This window comes from Lontra canadensis, unplaced genomic scaffold (assembly GCF_010015895.1).
Source record: "Lontra canadensis isolate GAN:19392208 unplaced genomic scaffold, GSC_riverotter_1.0 scaffold30, whole genome shotgun sequence".
In the NCBI taxonomy this organism is placed as follows: domain Eukaryota; kingdom Metazoa; phylum Chordata; class Mammalia; order Carnivora; family Mustelidae; genus Lontra; species Lontra canadensis.
Window position 1 is genome coordinate 2,423,645 of NW_022631024.1, and position 17,103 is coordinate 2,440,747.

Consider the following 17,103-nt stretch of genomic DNA (forward strand, 5'->3'; position numbering starts at 1 on the left):
TGTGTAAGAGACCAGTCTGACCGTTTGCTTTCTCTGAGCCAGAGAAGAGAAATCATGGACGTAGACCCACCCTGGGAGGGTGGCCATTATACACATTTCTCTGAGGGCAGCTGTGCTCAGGCAATTGAGGTCCTTCTCACCTGCCACAGAGGAGATGCGGACTGGGAATGGGATCTGTTGAAGCCTGTGTTTATTGTCCTCCCATAAAAACCCTGGCAAATCTCCTAAGAGAGTAAAATGTGTAAGTAAGAAGTAAGAACAGTAAGAAGTAAGAAGAAGTAAGTAAGTAAGAAGAAGTAAGAACAGAACAGCTGTTCTTCCAGTTCAAGGCTGACTTACAGACCCGCCTGGAGGGGTTCTTTCCTGCCTTTTCCTCTGCAGAGTGTCTTGTGGTCTCACCTGGTGGGCGGAGAATTCAGGTGTGTCCCCACATACTTCCTTTGCATCTGCCCCTTGGTTTCCTCTTTCAGAAAATCCTGTGATCTCTGGCTTGCCTGCCTCCCAGGGTTGTGTGAGCATCGGAATCCATAAACGGACGTGAGTTCCGTTTTAAGGCTGTGTGCCGAGGACAGGCGAGGAGGCAGTGCGAGCGGTGCAGTGTCTCACTGGGGGAGTGGAGGGAGTGGCTCAGAGCTTGGATTCTAGACGGACTCAGATCCAGCTTCTGCCGCTTGGAGCAGCGTCCTTCCCAGCCTTGGGTGTCATTCCTCGCGCGTGGAATGAGGATAAGTGTACCTCCGAGGCAGGTATTGTGAAGATTAAAGTACTCGCAACTTTGAGTTGCAAGCCCGAGTAAGAGCACAATAAATTGTTGCTATCTGTATACATATGTATATATTTTTAATCTCTCACTGTGTCTTGTGTACCACAGGTGCCCAGGCTGTATATTTATTGATGTAGTAGGTCATTAACAGTTAATGTTTATTTGGTCTGCATCAGACCTCAGTTACTCCAGCACCGTGGGGCGTGTTCACGTGAATAAAGCTTCTAGTCCAGTTTCTCTGAAATTCAGTCGCGGGAGACAGCGTAGCAGCAAGCTGATGACTTCGGGCCACCTGCTCACCGTCTCTAATCCTCCTGTTCCTTCATCTCCTCATCGGTAAGGGAGGGTGTGAGAACAGAGGGATTAACCCAGGTGTTGCTTGGGAAGTACAAGGTCTGGTCCGTAGTGTGATTGCAAGTCAGGGCTCCGTCAGCGATCGCGTTTCCCTGCAGCTGCTGCGTGCTCTTTGCTCCCTATGGCTGCCAGAGCAGGCTCAGACCTGTGTTGGTCAGCTCTGCGTCCTTATCCATTTCAGTGTGCTCGTTCTATCGGTGACTGGGGGAGGGAAATCTCCAAGTATAATGGTACATTGTCTGCTTTGCCTTTTACTTCTGACACATTGTTTTTATTACATTGTTTTTAAAAAAATGGAGATTAATTCCCATAGCATAAAAATCACTTTTTAAAAAAAGATTTTATTTATTTACTTGACAGAGATCACGAGCAGGCAGAGAGGCAGGCAGAGAGAAAGGTGGGAAGCAGGCTCCTTGCTGAGCAGAGAGCCCGATGTGGGGCTCGATCCCAGGACCCTGAGATCATGACCTGAGCTGAAGGCCAGGTCACTGAACCACCCAGGCGCCCCTAAAAATCACTCTTTTAAATATCTATTTATTTATTCCAGGAGAGAGAGAGAGAGAGAACGAGCACACACATGAGTGAGGGGAGGGGCAGAGGAAAAGAATCCTGAGCAGACTCCATGCTGAGGAGCAGCCCAGTGCAGGGCTTGATGTCATCACGCTGAGAACCAGCTGAGCCCAAACCAAGAGTCTGACACTTAACTGAGCCACCCAGGCGCCCTCCAGCACTCACCATTTTAAAGTATGCAGTTCAGTGGTTTTCAGTATATTCACAGGATTGCCTGACCATCACAACTATCTAATTCTAGAACATTTTCATCACCTTCCTTGCCCCTCCCCCCGCAAAGCCCATACCCATTAGTAGGCACTCCCTGTATCCCTTCTCCCCAGCCCTGACAACCACTGATCTGCTTTCTGTCTCTGGATTTTCCCCTTCTGGACATTTCCTATAAATGAAATCACACCCTTATATCCTTTTGTGTCAGCCTTTTTTTAAGCAGTAACGATATTTTCAAGATCCCTCCATGTTATAGCGTGTGTCATTATCCCTTATGGTTAACGATTAATTCCTTATTATTCCTGAATAATATTCCATTACATGGCTATATCCCATTTTGTTTATCCTTCTTCAGCTGGGTTGTTGCTACTTTTTGGCTTCTGTGAATAATGCTGCTGTGAACAATTATGTATATGTTTTTAGGTGAACATATCTCTTAGTTCACTTCCGACAAGTTTCGCTCTGTTGTCACGTGCAGACAAATGTAGGGTTGTTAGAACTTCCCAGTGGGTTGTCCCTTTTGTCTTTATACAGTGTCCCTCCTTATCTTTATTAGATTATTGCCTTAAAATCTACTCTGTCTGACACATTAGCTTTCTTTGGATTAGAGATTACACAGTATATATTTGTGCATCTTTTACTTTCAGTTTATCTGTGTTTTTGTAGTTAAGGTGCCCCTCCTGTGGACATGTGGGATTAAAAAGAATCAATTCTCTGCCTTTTTTTTTTTTTTAAGATTTTATTTATTTATTTGAGGGGCGTCTGGGTGGCTCGGTGGGTTAAAGCCTCTGCCTCCAGCTCAGGTCATGATCCCAGAGACCTGGGATCGAGCCCCGCATCGGGCTCTCTGCTCAGCAGGGAGCCTGCTTCCCCTTCTCTCTCTGCCTGCTTGTGATCTCTGTCTGTCAAATAAATAAATAAAATCTTAAAAAAATAAAAAAGGTATTTCTTTCTTAAAAAAAATTTTATTTATTTGAGAAAGAGAGCAAGAGAGAGCGAGCACAAGAGGGTGGGAGGTGGAGAAGCAGAGGAGGGGGAAAGCCAATGTGGGGCTCAATCCCGGGACCCCAGGATCATGACCTGAACTGAAGGCAGATGCTTACCGGACTGAGCCACCCAGGCACCCCTTGGTTCTCTGTCTGACACCACCACAGACATTATTATGTAGCTCATAGCCAATACTCATTTAGATTTATCCCTGTGTTTACTTTTCATTACTCTTTATCTGTTACCTTTTTCTTACTTTGTTTCTTTCTGCATTTCCACACATGTATCCATGACTCTTCTCCTTTTCCTGGAGCTACTTTTGGAATTTTTCTTTAGTCCAGGAGAGCACTGCATATATTTAGAACTACCTTTGGCATTTTCCTTCCAGAACAGATCCTCGGGTGACAGGTGGAGTTTCTGTTTGCCAGAAAGCCTCTGTTTTGTCTTGATTTTTGAAACATAATCTTGGTGCCTCCAGAATTCTAGGGCACTACGCTATTTTCTTTAAAACTTTGGAAGATGTCAAAAAAGCCCCACAACCACACCAGCTTTGGAAGATGTCCCTGGCTTTCCTTGTTTGCATTTGCAAACTCAGCTCTCTGTCCATGCGGTTCAGACCTGCTGTCTGCTGGGGGCCTGGACAGGGGTGGTGCCTGCACTCAGGTGTAGCTTCCTTTCTCTCTCTCCTGCTGGGGCTCCCCAGGCATCTGGAATCCCTGACCTGGCTTCTTCTGTTGTAGCTTCGGCCTCCTTCTCTCTCATCTCTCCTGCCATGTGTCCGACCCCTTTTCTCTAAAGCTCAATGGCTCTTGGCGTTTCCCATGCTTTTGGTTCTTTGTGATTTAGCCTGAACATTGGCTTTTTTTCTTTTTTCTTTTTTTTTTCAGTCTGAATGTTTTCTACTGGTACTCTCTACCTCATTCCTCCCGCCCTCCTTTGTGTTACCATCCGTTGTTAAGCCTTTCAGTTGAATTCATTTCAGCTTGCCTGGGATCCAGTCCTAAAATATTTAATTGACTTTTTAATACAGGTTACAGTGTTCGGAGGAAATTACCCATCTTGTCACCTATTTTCTTCAGTATGTTATTTATTTAGTTAGTTACTTTTTTAAAAGATTTTATTTATTTATGAGAGAGAGAGGGAGAGAGGGAATGCAAGCATGGGGGAGTTGGAAGGGAAGAGCAGGATCCCCACTGAGCAGAGAGCCCAATGCGGGGCTCGATCTTAGGACCCTGGGATCATGATCTAAGCCAAAGGCAGATGCTTAACCGACTGAGCCACTCAGGTGCCCCTTTCTTCAATATGCTAAAGTGGATGTTTGCTGACTCCAGTTTCTGGTTCTTCGATGAAAGGTGTTTCATTTGCTTTTCAGTTAGTTGGTCTTTTCTTTTCTTTTTTTTTTTTAAGATTTTATTTATTTATTTGACAGAGATCACAAGTAGGCAGAGAGGAAGACAGAGATAGAGAGAGGGGGAAGCAGGCTCCCCGCTGAGCAGAGAGACTGATGCAGGGCTTGATCCCAGGACCCTGAGATCATGACCTGAGCCCAAGGCAGAAGCTTAACCCACTGAGCCACCCAGGTGCCCCGGTCTTTTCTGATCTTCTGATGTTCTTGGTATCTTTTGGTTGAACGCTAGACTCTTTTTAAAAACTGAACAATTTGAAGAGATACACAAGACTTTGGGTATTCTTTTAGAGTGGATTTACTTTTGCTTTTGAGAAAAGTAGGGCTGGGATAGATTTGACTCCGGGTTTCAGTCTTAGTAAGGCCTGGTCTATTTCTGGATAGCCCTGACTTCCCCTTCAGGGATTTTAACTGAAAACCTGTTTTCTTCCTTGTTTGTTTGTTCTTTAAACTTTTATAACCAGGACTTCTCCTTTAGAGTGAATTCCTCCTGCAGGGTGAGCCCTCAACCTCCAATTTTGGTTACCCCAATCTGTGAGTCTGCTGAAGGTTCACCCAGCTTTTTGGCCTCTTAGGCTCTGCTTAGGAATTGGCAGGTCTCGAGGAGGTCAGGACACTCAGTTTGTATTTCATCCCTCTGTACTTCCTTTCTCTCCAGGACGTTGGTCCAACTCCTCACTGCACTGGGAGCTCTCTGATGCATTCAAACAGATGTAAGAAAACTAAAAAAAATACAACAAACAAACCGCCAAACTACAGCTTTTTAAGCTGCTCTCAGCAGGAGGGTTGGTCTGATACAAGCTAGTCTGCCACAGTCAGAGGTCAAATCCAGCTGTGGGGTCTGTTATTATTTTTACTGTTATTATTTGAAAATCCTTCAAAGAAAGAGATCACCCTGAGGCCATGAACCCTCTGATAAGCCCCTAAGATGTGAGCCCCTTCTCATCCCTCTGGGGAGACCTTCTAAATGATCAAAGCAGGAAGTGCTTTGGTGGCTCCCTGGGGAAGCAGGGTGAGCCCTTGGCATGGCAGGCAGGTGGGGAGGAACGGATAGGATAAGAATCTGGTTCAGAGGGTGGGTCCTGGGTGTGCAGTGCGACAACTGGCAGCAGAAGAGGACCAGGGATAAAGAGGCCCCAGGGGAGCGTACTTTCCACCTGACTGACGCTCCTGGGGAGTCTTCCCCTAGTGGAACAGGAGCTCGAGCCTAGTGAACTGATTACGCACACAGTTCGCAAGCCCTCCTGCTTCCTTCCGCCATTGTTTTTTTATCCTTTCTGGCTATGTGTTTCCAGCCTCCTTCCGGTGGTGGCCCCCTAGACATCCCATAGGCTCTTACATCTTGACCTAGGGCAGGATGAAATGATCTTCCGTGTGCTGTCAACTTGGCCTCAAGCCCACCTCCCATCTCAGTTCTCTGGGTGGCAGAAGAAGTCCAGAACCTCCTTTCCCAGAATCTTCTTCTCTGTGTGGTTCTGAGTTAGGAACTGGCCAGCTTTGCCTGAGAAATTGACTGTAACTCAGGACTCTCCTCTCCATCCCAGGGCTGCTGGCCTAGTTCAGGCCATGTCACTGGCTGACTGCCCTGGCCTCCTCTCCTGAGGTGTTTGTGGCAGTTGGGGTCCAATCAGAAGGCAAAAACTACATGGTCATTTGAATATGGGAAGTTCGGTAGAAAGAATGTTTAAGTGTAAGAGGGAAGTCGAATAATGGATGGGTAGGTAAGAAGTCAAGAGACGCCAAAGAATATAGAAGAGCATGTGGGAGGAACAGCTAGCCCCCCCCGCCCCAGCCACCGCCTTGGGTGGAAACAACCCTGAAGGGAGAGCCTTCCACACCCCGTCCCCAGCTGATATCTGGACCTTGTTGGGAAGGACATAGCTGTGGCTTCCTGGGTGCAGAGAAATCTCTGAGTTACTGAGTTGATAGAATGTTCTAGAAATCTACACTTTAAGGAGCCAGGGAAAGCTATCACAGAGAGGAGGGACTTCCCAGTTTGTTGGTGGGCACTAGGAGAAGGTGTTGACCTGCTAAGCACTACTTACCACCATGCAGGATCTGGGTGCTGGAAAGTTGTCTTCACTGCAGGAACCTGATGTTGGAGGCTGTTGCACAGCAGGAACTGGGTGCTCGGGAAGCCACACGCACGACCAAAACCACATGACTGGAGGCACAGTGTGGGCTGCAGGAGCGGGCTAAGATGAGCACCAGAACCAGGAGGGAAAGCCCTTCTTCCTCCAGTGTCTCCAGCGCCTCCTACTGACAAAGATTAACATTGCACCAGTTGCTGAAGGAAAAAGATCTCCAGGGCCCAGCTCCCTATTCAAAGAGCAGATAATGTCAATAGTCCATTTGGGAGCCAAGAGCAATGCCTGGATGTCACTCCCCCGTCACTGTGAAGGGCAGCATAACTGGTTCAGAGGGTCAACTCCAGAATCAGGCTTCCTGGGTTCAAGGTTCATCTGTGCCACTGCTTTTAGTGTAACCTTCAGAGACTTCTGTAAGCTCTTCGTGTCTCGGTTTCCTAGTCTGTAAAACCAGCGCCCTATTCGTACTAACCTTGTTGGTTTATCATGCTTGGGGAGTGGATATTTATAAAGCACTTGGAAGAAGCAGTGACATGGCAGTCACTAAAGCAGACTTTACATGCTCCTTCAGATCTCTATCCTTTAAATTGCAGCCAGGTTGGGCTTTCCATTGTAGGCATGCGTTTTTGTCCGCAGTGCTAGGGCATAAGACATTATTTTCTTTCTGTCCTTTCTGAGGTGGGGACCGGCCCAGGGAGAGCTAGTCAGAGAAGCTCTCTTCTTAACAACTCACCGTGTCCATATTACAAAAATAAGAACTAGGGCTATGTCATTTTGTTCATCTGTGGTGCCCCCATCATGTTCAGGAGAGGGTCCGACCTCCTTCCCAGGGAGCTTTTAATGATCCCCTGCCCTGCTTCCCTCCCACCCCACCCTGGCTCAGGCTTTTACTCAGGTCATTCCAAACATGGAAGGTGGCTACCCTCACACCCTACCATGTTCTGCCTCTGTTCTCCAACTTCGTTGATTTTGTTCCCTCCTTCTGGAATACCATCCCCCATCCTGTTTGCTTGGTGAATTCCCTTTCAATGCTCAGAAAACTCAAGCAGCCATCTCTTCCAGGAAACCTTCCCCCAAACCCCAAGTTTGGTTGTCACATGCTGCCCATTCTTTTGCTCCCCCCGATTGTCCTGTTAGGTTGAGGTGATATGCTTCTGTGCCGGTTCGCTGGCTGAAGTCGGAGCCACGTGGGGTTGCTGACATGTGACTAGTGTTTGCGTGCTCTGCGTTTCCACAAACATCTCGGTCGCTCTGCACCAGCGATGCATCACTCTGGGGCTGCTGGTCGGTCACAGAGTTGTGCACAACCTGCCCCACTGTTCACTACAGCCCTGAGCACCAAGTGGAGTCACATAGCAGATGACAGTGGTGCCCTCAAGCTCTCAAAATGTATTACAGTGTCCATTTAGAGCCACCTGTTAGCTCTCCCTGGCCTCTCCTAAGCACTTCCTTGCCAGGTTGGTTAGGAGTGACGGAGAACGTTTGAGAATGATTAGACCACATTTCTTTTACAAGAGCTACCTGGTTCTAATTGCTCCACATTCAAAGGAATCTTGGAAGCAGGGCTGGGGGAAGGGAAAGGAGGAGGGACACAGTCCTTCGATGCAATGAGAGACTTTAATTGGACGCAGCTCCTCATGCAGGGGCTGCAGTGACTCTCGGTGGTGGCCAGGGGTGGCTCAGATGTCTTCTCCTCCAGGGGAGTTTCCGAATCCATCTTCATAGCTCCTGCTCACCGCCCTCTTCCTCCCGGAGGAGCCGCTCAGGCAGCTGCACAGCATGGGGGCCGCCTTCTAGAAACCTCAGGGTCTCCTGAGATTGCACGCTTTCAGCATCCACTTGTTGGTGGGGTGCTGTACGTATCTCTTTTGGAGACCATTCTTGTGAGGATTCGTGTTCAGATCTGAAAGGGGGAAGGAAAAGGTTGATCCTCGGTAAAGGCTTTGGGTTACAGGTAGATGAACAGTCTGGGTCACATCCCACGTGGGGACTGCTCATGTTATGGATGGCTTTAAAAAAGAAAAAACAAAGAAGTTCTGCTTGCTGGAGCTAAAAACACCCCAAGTTGGGTTGAGCGAGAGAGATTTTGTGGTTACTTGTTACATCCGCAGAGCCTCGCTGGACCTGCCCAGAACATAGCCAGTCGGTGTCTGTGGAGTGCCTTCTCCCTATGGGGCCATATTCTAGGCATGTCTGTAGGTTGGCTCATCTCGTCCTCTCAACAGCCTGAAAGGTAGGAAATGTACTCGTATTCTCCCCAGTTTGTAAAGAAGAGTGCTGAAGGTCAGAGAGAGAGGGTCAGAGACATGCTCAAGTTCAGCTAGGGGCTGAGGCAGAATTTAACTAGTGTGTAGGACCAACACCAGTGGGCTTAAGTAATATCTCATATCTAATAAATAATCATTAGGCTACACTGCTACGGGCTTGGGTAACAAGTCCCACACCCCTCAAAGACTGAAAGAAATCTGATGTGTCCCAGCAGGGGGTGGCTGGGGAGACCGAAGCCCGGTGAGGGAAGTCCGGTGTTCTCGCCTGCTACCACACGTCCCCTCCCAGGACCTACTGAAGGTCCGTGGCTGAGGCTGCTGGGATATTCTTGTACTATGTGAGACAATAGTAGTAGAGGACTCCTCGCTGGTCTGGCAGCAACAGCAGAAGATCTTTGACGCCATGTCTTGATGGGCTGTGGGAAGAGGAAAGGGCATTGGGGCGTCTGACTCTGTAGCCCCAATCCCAGAAGCCCATTGTTATTTAAGCACTGGGTCATACAGGGCCAGCCTCTCCCAAGGTATCAAGCCCCTTCCCCTCCCAAACCTCCTGTAGCTCCCTGGGGCTGCTATGTCCAGGCCCACCTATGTCTGACCAGGTCTTCCTCTCTTGTCCATGGTTGTCTTACCCATAGAAAGGAGTTGGAGCCTTGACCCTGCCAGTCTTGTCTTGTACGGGTGCCTTGTTGAATCAGCAGATCAGCTGATAACACAGCTCAACCTCGCTGGTTCAAGTCCTGGCTCTGCCACTAATTTGCTATGTGGCTTTGGGCTTATCCATGTCTATCTCTGGGCCTAGGCACCCATCTAACAAGCAGTGGTTGGGCTGCACCATTTCTCCAAGGATACCTCCAAGCTCTGATGACCCAAAGTTGCACATCTTTGTCTTATTCCCAAACTTCTTTCTCTCTTCTAGTCCCCTGGTCCTCTCCTGTTCTCATCTCCCTTTCCCTGTAGCCAAAGACCCACTCCGGGGAATTTCCATCACGGTGGCTGTATCCTCTCCCTGCACGTTGGGTTCATTCCAGGGCCTCCCCCTTGGGCACTGACTTCTCACCTCTTCCGGCCACTACCCTGTCTCACCTGGGTCATTGCAATGGCCTCCTGACGGGTGTCCCCGCTTCTTCCGCCTTGGTCTTCATTAGTGTCAGCATGGCAGTATTCTCTTAGGATGTAAGTCATGTCATGTCTCACCTCTGCTCGAAGTCTCCCCGTGGCAGATCATAGAATCAAAGTTGAAGTCCTTCTCTGATCCTCCCCTGAAAAAAATCTATAATCTCAGCGCTACCTTCACCCACCCCTCCCCTGCTGTCTCCTCCCACCCTCCCCTTCCTTCTGTCCCAGCTGCTCCTTTGGCCTGGGATGACCTTCCCTGGAGATCCATGGAAGGTCATCCCTCCCCTCCTCCAAGGCCTGGAGTAGAGGTCACCTTTTCTCGTGAGGCCTTCTCCCCCTATTTAGGCCTATCTCCCCTATTTATTTCTCCCTACTTATTCCCCTATTTCCCCTAAATAAAGTCTTTCTTTCCCTCCCATGTCCCCCGTTTGGGGATCAGGTCCCACTATTCACTTTGTGTGGAGTCAGAGAAGGGGACCCCCCCCCCACACTGGCCTCTGCCTCCCCTTCCTTCCACATTCAGTCATTCATCAAGGCATTGTGATCCTACCTCAGCGCTTAGCAGATGTTTAATATTTGTTGACTGGACACGATTTTCACTAGCTGCTTAGTTGTGAGAGTCTAGACTCCAGTCTGTGATGCTAAAACTTGTCCTGCATGTATTTGTTGAGGACTACTGGTGCCAGGCACTAGGTGAAGGACATGGCAGTGAACGTGAGCGAGAGATTCTCGCTCTCGGGGGGGAGGGGCAGGGATGCGTCCAATGCACCTTTGCATCCCAGCACCAAGCACAGGGCTTTGCATGGAGTGAGTGCTCTCTCAGTGTGACCGGAGTCCACACACAAGCCCTCTCTGACTGCTGGATGATAGACATACCATTATCCCTACTGTCCCTTCCGCTAACAGACATTGTACTCCCTGCTCATAGAAATGGATAGAAACATCCTGATTCTGTACTGACCTCATTGTCCCCGGTGGGAAGTTAACAGGGCAGAAGGAAGAGCCACAGGGTCCCAGACGCTGACCTTCACTGTGCTTCTAGGGCAGGTCCTTCGACATCTCTGAGCTCATTTACCTTTTCAGATGGTGGAACGGAGCCCCATGAAAGTGCCTGTTGGGTCTCACAGTCAAGAGGAGCAGCTGGGGTTTTAACGTAGTTTTGTCTGTTTCCTGAGGCTCTGTGGTCCAGGGCCTCACCTTGGCACTTCCAGGGGCAGAGAGATGTTCAGAAATACCATCTCCTTCCCGGAGAGTTGATAGCAGGTGGCTTTTAAGGGGAAAGGCTCCCCTGAAGCTCGGCAGAGCAGTGTAGCAGTTAAGAGCATACATTTTATTACTGAGATTAGTTGGAATGTAATTCTTGCCTCACCTTGCTGGGTCATTTAGAGCAATTTAACCTCCTTGAACCTCAGCTTTCCTATCTGTAAAATGGGGATGGTAAAACCTACCGCAGAATGTTGTGTGAGGATTGGGTGGTGTAAAGGTGTGACGAGCTTAGCTCAGTGTCTGGCACGTGGTAAGTGTTTCATAATGGGCGGGGGATGATGTAGGAGAGAAGCAGGCTGGGGCAGGGTGGGTGCGATGTTGCTTGCACTACCACTACCCGCCCCTAGATGGAGACAGGAGCCAGAGAAAAGGGCCTTTGGGTTATGCCCAGTGGACTGTGAACCTCAGGTGTCCAGTGACTCATAGCACTTGGGCCAGACCTAGAAAGACCCAACAAAGTCCAACAGGAGGGCTTCTGGAGCTGGAGGAGCCCCTAGGGCTCATTCAGCACAAGTGGGGAGGCTGGGGCTCAGAGACAAACCGTGGGGTCAAGGCAAGTTAGGGGTAGTGTCTGCTTCCTATAGCAAAGGTGTCCAGGAGTGATGGAGACATTGTCCCTTTAAGTACAGAAAAAATTACCCCCTTCTGGTCTTAGATCTAACCTTTGAGGCTGACTCACCTGCAGCTGGCCGAGCAGAGAGGAGGCTGTGATGTCACAGAGCCAGTGAACCAGGGAATGCTGGGAGCAAAGGGGTTTGTCTGGACCACAACATCAGGGAGGAGGGGAGGACTGTGGATCCTCTCTCCAGTGGTCCTTCCCTCTGTCTGCAATGCCGTGATCTCCACCATGCCCATCAGATTGGCTCGGTGGTCCTGCCTCATGGATCTCTTATCTATCCTAGAATAGTATGCTAGCTGGGCACGTTCTTCTCAGAGGGGGTTCTAGACAAACTAGTGAGTGAAAGTTTGATGAGCAATGGGAGATTCACAGAATCTTTCCCCAAATGACTCATTCATTCCAAAGGGAAGGACAGTCATTTGCCGTGGAAAAGGCTGGCAGCAAAAACCACCTTAAAGAAGAGATATAGTTAATGTTACCAATGGCAGGACCTACCTCCACCATGTGTCTTCTGATAGGATGCACTGGGGAGGATGCAGTGTCCCTTCTGTGGCCTTTCTGCCACACAGGCAAAACTGGTATATCAAACACAAATTGAGGGATGTTTTATAAGACAATCATGTCTGTGTGCTTCAGAAATGGGGAGCTTGTGGAGGACAGAATTGTTCCAGATTAGAAGACACGGAGGGGACATGATGACATGGGACGCATGATACTGGATTTGATCCTGTACTGAGCTTCAAAGTAGCTGGATGACATTGGGGGGCAATTGATGATAATAGTATATCAGTGTTGAATTTCATGTTTTCGAGAACTGTCCTGAAGTTATGTAAGGGAATATCATTGTTCTTAGGAAATGCACACTGTAGTATTTGGGGGCGGTGGGGTCTGATGTGCACCACTCGCTCTCACGTAGTGCAGAAAAAACTAACAGGAAGAGGGAAAAGACAGTCTAGAGCAAGTGGGGGAGGTGTAAACAACTGTGAAATCTGGGTAAAAGGTAAATGGGTTCTTTGTCCCTATTGCAACTTTCCCGTAAGTTCAAGATGATTTCAAAATGGGGGAGCGGGGGGCGCCTGGGTGGCTCAGTGAGTTAAGTGTCTGTCTTCAGCTCAGGTCATGATCCCAGGGTCTTCGGATCCAGCCCCTGTTGGGCTCTCTGCTCAGTGGGGAGTCTGCTTCCCTCTCTGCCCCTCTGCTCCTGCTTTCTCTCTCTTTCTAATAAAATCTTAAAAAAAAGATAATTTCAAGATGAAAAAAAATCTATCCATAAGGCTTAAGTGTTTTGTTTTAGCTTAGTTAGATGGGACCATGTATTTAAAAACAGTAAGGCATTTGAAAGAGCTACTCCCTGGTGAGGAGGGGGGAGGAGGAGACACAGTCCCGTGATATCACCAAGGGCTTTAATTGGAGGCAGCTCCCCCCACAGTGGCTTTTTCAGGAGCCGAAGGAATTCTTGCTGGTGGCTCAGAGGTGGCTCAGACGTCTTCTCCTCCTCTGTGGGAGTTTCTGAATCTGTCTTCATGGCCCCCGCTCACCGCCCCCTTCCTCCCGGAGCCCCTCCAGCAGCATGCAGTCCTGGAGGCCTGCCTGGGAGCTGCGGACTAGAATGGTCAGGGTCTCCCTATGTGGCATGGCTGGAATGGCCAGTGGTCCTGAGAGTAGCGGTTTAGGTTTCTCTTGTAAAAACCTCTTGGGCACACACGTGTATTCCATTCTAAAAGAAGAAAGGAAGAAATTATGATGCTGGGTGGAAACTTTGCACTGGGCTTGGATGGCCCATCCTGGTCACCTCTAGCCCTGAGCACGATCAGATTCTGCAATACTGGGTGAGCCACGTGGACCCCAGGCTGGGACTCAGAAGTCCTTTGTGACAGGTACACGTGTCCATGAGGTTCATTGGTGTATTCAATGAAGACCAGGGGACTTTCAAAGAACAGTGGCTTGGGAAGGGAGAGAAACGGGCCCATCCTGCTTCTAACACCAACCTTACTTCCCGATGGACTTTTGGAAAGTCCCTTTCCCTGTGGGCCCGAGTCTTCTCTATACAATGGAAGGTGGGTTTTTAAACTGTTCCACGGAGCCCTGTGGGGGTTGGGAGGCACAAGGAGGGAGGGGCGGAGCTCGTGGGGCTCCAAGGCCCTACCTTGGATTCAAGAGCAGGAGAAACCCCTCTGGACTTTAATTGCAATTGGACTTTATGTGAAACTGTTTGCAAGGGAGGTGTAGTTGTTTTGAGAATTCTGTGATGTCTGCGTGGGGCTGGTCCTTGGCTCTCAGAGGCCGGCCTCCCAAGGTGCTGGTAAGCTAAGCCGGGTCACCCAAGTAGTGTTGGTGCACAACCATGTGGTCTTTTTTTTTCTTCCTGGACTGGGCTTCTGTCCTTCTTCCATGACCCTGAGGTGTTTTGTCCCCTGCTGAACTACCCTCTAGTCCACAAGCATCTTCTGGCATGCACCTGGCTGGGTTTGGGGACGCTCAGCTGTCTTCCTGGGACTTCTCCTCTAGTGGCCAGTGCAGACACGAGCTTAGCAGAGAAGCCTGGATATGTGTCCTTTCCTCCCAGACCTGCAGCTCCTCATGTAATTCCTAGCTCGGGAGATTACACAGGCAGGTCTCAGAATATGACCGCAGCTTCCTGGTGGGAGTGGTCCTGTCTCTCCTATCACCCCATTTGGCTTAGCTCACATATCATGGGATTTAGTCATCGGGACCATGGGGGTTCCTGGTCTGTGTTAGGACCCCTGTTCGGGACTCACCTTCATACTCGTTGTTGCTGGTGGAAGAGGCTCTCTTTTCTGGGTGGATCAGAGGTTGTCCCAAAGGCAAGCTGGAGGCTTCCTTAGCATGCTTAGAACTCTTGCTGGATAGCTCCCCCTTCTGCAAGCCTGATGGTGATAATTCCACACCGTTAGGCGGGGAGGGTCAGGAAAGGTGACGGAGGTGAAGGTGTGGTTCTGATGGGGTGGGGGCCACCTGGGTCTCCCTCCCCCTGTCTGCTGAGTGTTTGTTCTCATACACACGTGCTGGGTTCAACGTAATATACAATTTTTCCAAAACATGAAGTTTACCTTTTCCTCTGTTTATAAATGTGAGTACATATCTGTAATGGATATTACAGAAAAGCTACAAAATATCGAAGAGTATGAAGCAGAAATAGAAATGCCCCAAATACCCATTCCTTCAGATGTGATCACAGTTCCCATCTTTTCTCGTGCATATTTTTTTTTAAAGATTTTATTTATTTGACAGAGAGAGAGAGAGATCACAATTAAGCAGAGAGGGAGGCAGAGAGAGAGGGGGAAGCAGGTTCCCTGCTGAGCAAAGAGCTCGATGCAGGGCTCGATCCCAGGACCCTGAGATCATGACCTGAGCTGAAGGCAGAGGCTTAACCCACTGAGCCACCCAGGAGCCCCTTCTTGTGCATATTTTTACAGAACCCATTATATCCTACATGTCACGTATACATTCTACTTTTTTTCCATATACGATGTATCAGAAACATTTTTCTCATGTCACTAAATTTTAAGAAATAATGGTTGTAGAATATTCTATTTTGCAGATAATTCAAGAGTCATTTAACCAATATTCCTTTTTTTGGGGGGGGTGTTTAGGTTGTTTTCACTACATAAATACTGTTACGGTGAATGTGGTTGTACAGAAGACTTTTTTTTTTTAATACAGACTTCTAAATTCTTAAAAGTAGAGCAAAAGATTGAGCTGTATCCTGTAACAAATACCTCCGTCCTTTACTAAATGCATAACCACAGCAAATCGCTTCCCTCCTATACCTGTTTTCAGAGCTGCAAAATGACACATCCATTTTGGGTAATCACGTCCCCTTCTTAGAGTTATTGTGAGGATCAAATCATATCGCTGTTCTCCTGTGTCTGCTCTGAAACAGCGGGGGGGACTTACCTGATCACAGCCAGGTCCCTCATGCCTAGACGTGCCTTGCACATAATAGGGGCTCAGTCACCAGCATGGTTATTGACTTGGAAAAAGGGATTGACATTTTTAAGGTTCTGGGTTTTTATTGTGAGATTATTTCCAGGGGGAGTATTTGAAAGACCCTCCGGATGGATTTCTGGCAAAATTTGTCACGAGAATTTCTCTCCTGCTGTTGAATGGCTCCATCTCTTAATGGGACTGTCCTTACCACCTCACGGGTCTCCCTGCCTGTTGTTCACGGGTTTGGGTTAGGAAGCCCCCATCTGATTTTAGGTTGGAATTAGCACTCAGAAGCTGAAGGACATTTGAGGGAATCTCAGCAGAAGGGGAGGAACACAAGGAGGTCTAGAGAGGTCTGGGTTGGGGGGGGTTGTTACTGTCTGGTACCCACTGTAGTTCGATGGCTGATGCTCTTGGGTTTGGCTGGGGACCTTGGAGTCGTCCATGGTGTGGGGCTCCTCACAGTCTCTGCAGCATAAGCAGAAGATCTTTGAGGCCAAGTTTTGGTGGGCTGTTGGAGGAGGTCAAGGAATGGGGGCCATTGGAAATTCAGCGTGATGGGGGTCATACTGGGTCAACCTCTCCCAAGATAGAATGGCCTTCCCCGCTCCCAAGACCCAGGCCCTTCTATGTAGGTTGCCATCTCTTAGAATTACATTCCCCATTCTTTACGGAATTTTCTCACCCATGGAGAGGAGTTGAAATTTTATTCTGCCAGCTCTGCCTGTAGGGGGCGCTTGGTTGAATCAGCTGGTCTTGACTTGGAGCCCAGTTCTGGGAGCAGGACTGTTTTCCTAAATAAACATAAGACTGTGGATGAAAAACGCTAGTCCTTTACCTGTGTTCGCACTCTAGGTTGAATCCCCTGACCACAAAATCCCGGCTTATGCCAACCCACCAACACGCTCTGCCTCATTTCTAGGTGCGTATTCTTGGGTAGATTTGTTAACCTTCTGGAACCTCAGTCTTTTCATGGGGAAAGTGGGAATGAAGAGTCTGCCAGCAGAAGTAAAGGGTTAAATATGTGACAAGTCACCCCCCCCGCCCCCGTGGTGCTTGGCACACGATAATGCCAATAAATGCCAAGTCAATGGCCATTCCATCCCTTCTCCTTTCCCTTCATATGGTTCAGTGGCTCCAGAATATTCCAGCTGGTCTAGGTCCCAGAAGAACATGCAATGAAGCTCAGTCTTGCAGGTTTAGGTCCTGGTTCCGCCACTAACTTGCTGAGTGGCTGCGGGCAAGTCCGGGTGCATCTCTGAGTCTCAGGGGCTTCATCAAGGAGAAGAGGAAGTTGGGCTAGATGGTGCCCTCACAGATCTTTCTGGTTCTGTTGGTCCAGAATGATAAAACCTTGTTTTATTCCCAAACTCCTTCGTCTCTGGATACTTCCTGTTCTCATTCCCCCTTCCGTGGCTAGACCCCCTTTTAGAAAATTCTTACTATGGTATTGGCGGATGTCCCTCACAAGACCCAGTTCACTGTGTGAGCTGCCTCACTCATGGACA

The 17,103-nt window shown here is 48.7% G+C and overlaps 2 protein-coding genes across 2 annotated transcripts; both read right to left on the reverse strand.

Moving 5' to 3' along the window:
- Window positions 1–8,126: 8,126 nt before the first annotated feature.
- On the reverse strand, window positions 8,127–11,284 carry TEX53 (testis expressed 53). The gene is made up of 5 exons (XM_032866346.1): window positions 10,957–11,284; window positions 10,835–10,870; window positions 9,727–9,913; window positions 8,832–9,059; window positions 8,127–8,366 (listed from the first exon to the last, which is right to left on the reverse strand). Exons 4-5 carry the CDS (start codon window positions 9,046–9,048, stop codon window positions 8,179–8,181), a joined length of 405 nt encoding a protein of 134 aa, XP_032722237.1. The 5' UTR covers window positions 9,049–9,059; window positions 9,727–9,913; window positions 10,835–10,870; window positions 10,957–11,284; the 3' UTR covers window positions 8,127–8,178.
- Window positions 11,285–13,032: 1,748 nt separating this feature from the next.
- TEX48 (testis expressed 48) lies at window positions 13,033–16,369 on the reverse strand. Its single transcript, XM_032865698.1, has 4 exons — window positions 16,281–16,369; window positions 15,987–16,106; window positions 14,404–14,532; window positions 13,033–13,361 (listed from the first exon to the last, which is right to left on the reverse strand). Exons 1-4 carry the CDS (start codon window positions 16,282–16,284, stop codon window positions 13,258–13,260), a joined length of 357 nt encoding a protein of 118 aa, XP_032721589.1. The 5' UTR covers window positions 16,285–16,369; the 3' UTR covers window positions 13,033–13,257.
- Between the last annotated feature and the right edge of the window lie 734 nt (window positions 16,370–17,103).

Excerpts from the sequence above, each read along its gene's own strand:
- TEX53 (XM_032866346.1), bottom strand. The coding sequence starts at position 9,048 with ATGGCGTCAAAGATCTTCTGCTGTTGCTGCCAGACCAGCGAGGAGTCC. Across the intron at positions 8,367-8,831 it reads GACACATCAGATTTCTTTCA|TCCCCACGTGGGATGTGACC; the intron begins GTCTTTGAGGGG and ends TAACATGAGCAG.
- TEX48 (XM_032865698.1), bottom strand. Across the intron at positions 14,533-15,986 it reads GCATCAGCCATCGAACTACA|GCTTGCAGAAGGGGGAGCTA; the intron begins GTGGGTACCAGA and ends TATCACCATCAG. Across the intron at positions 13,362-14,403 it reads CAGCAACAACGAGTATGAAG|AATGGAATACACGTGTGTGC; the intron begins GTGAGTCCCGAA and ends TTCTTCTTTTAG.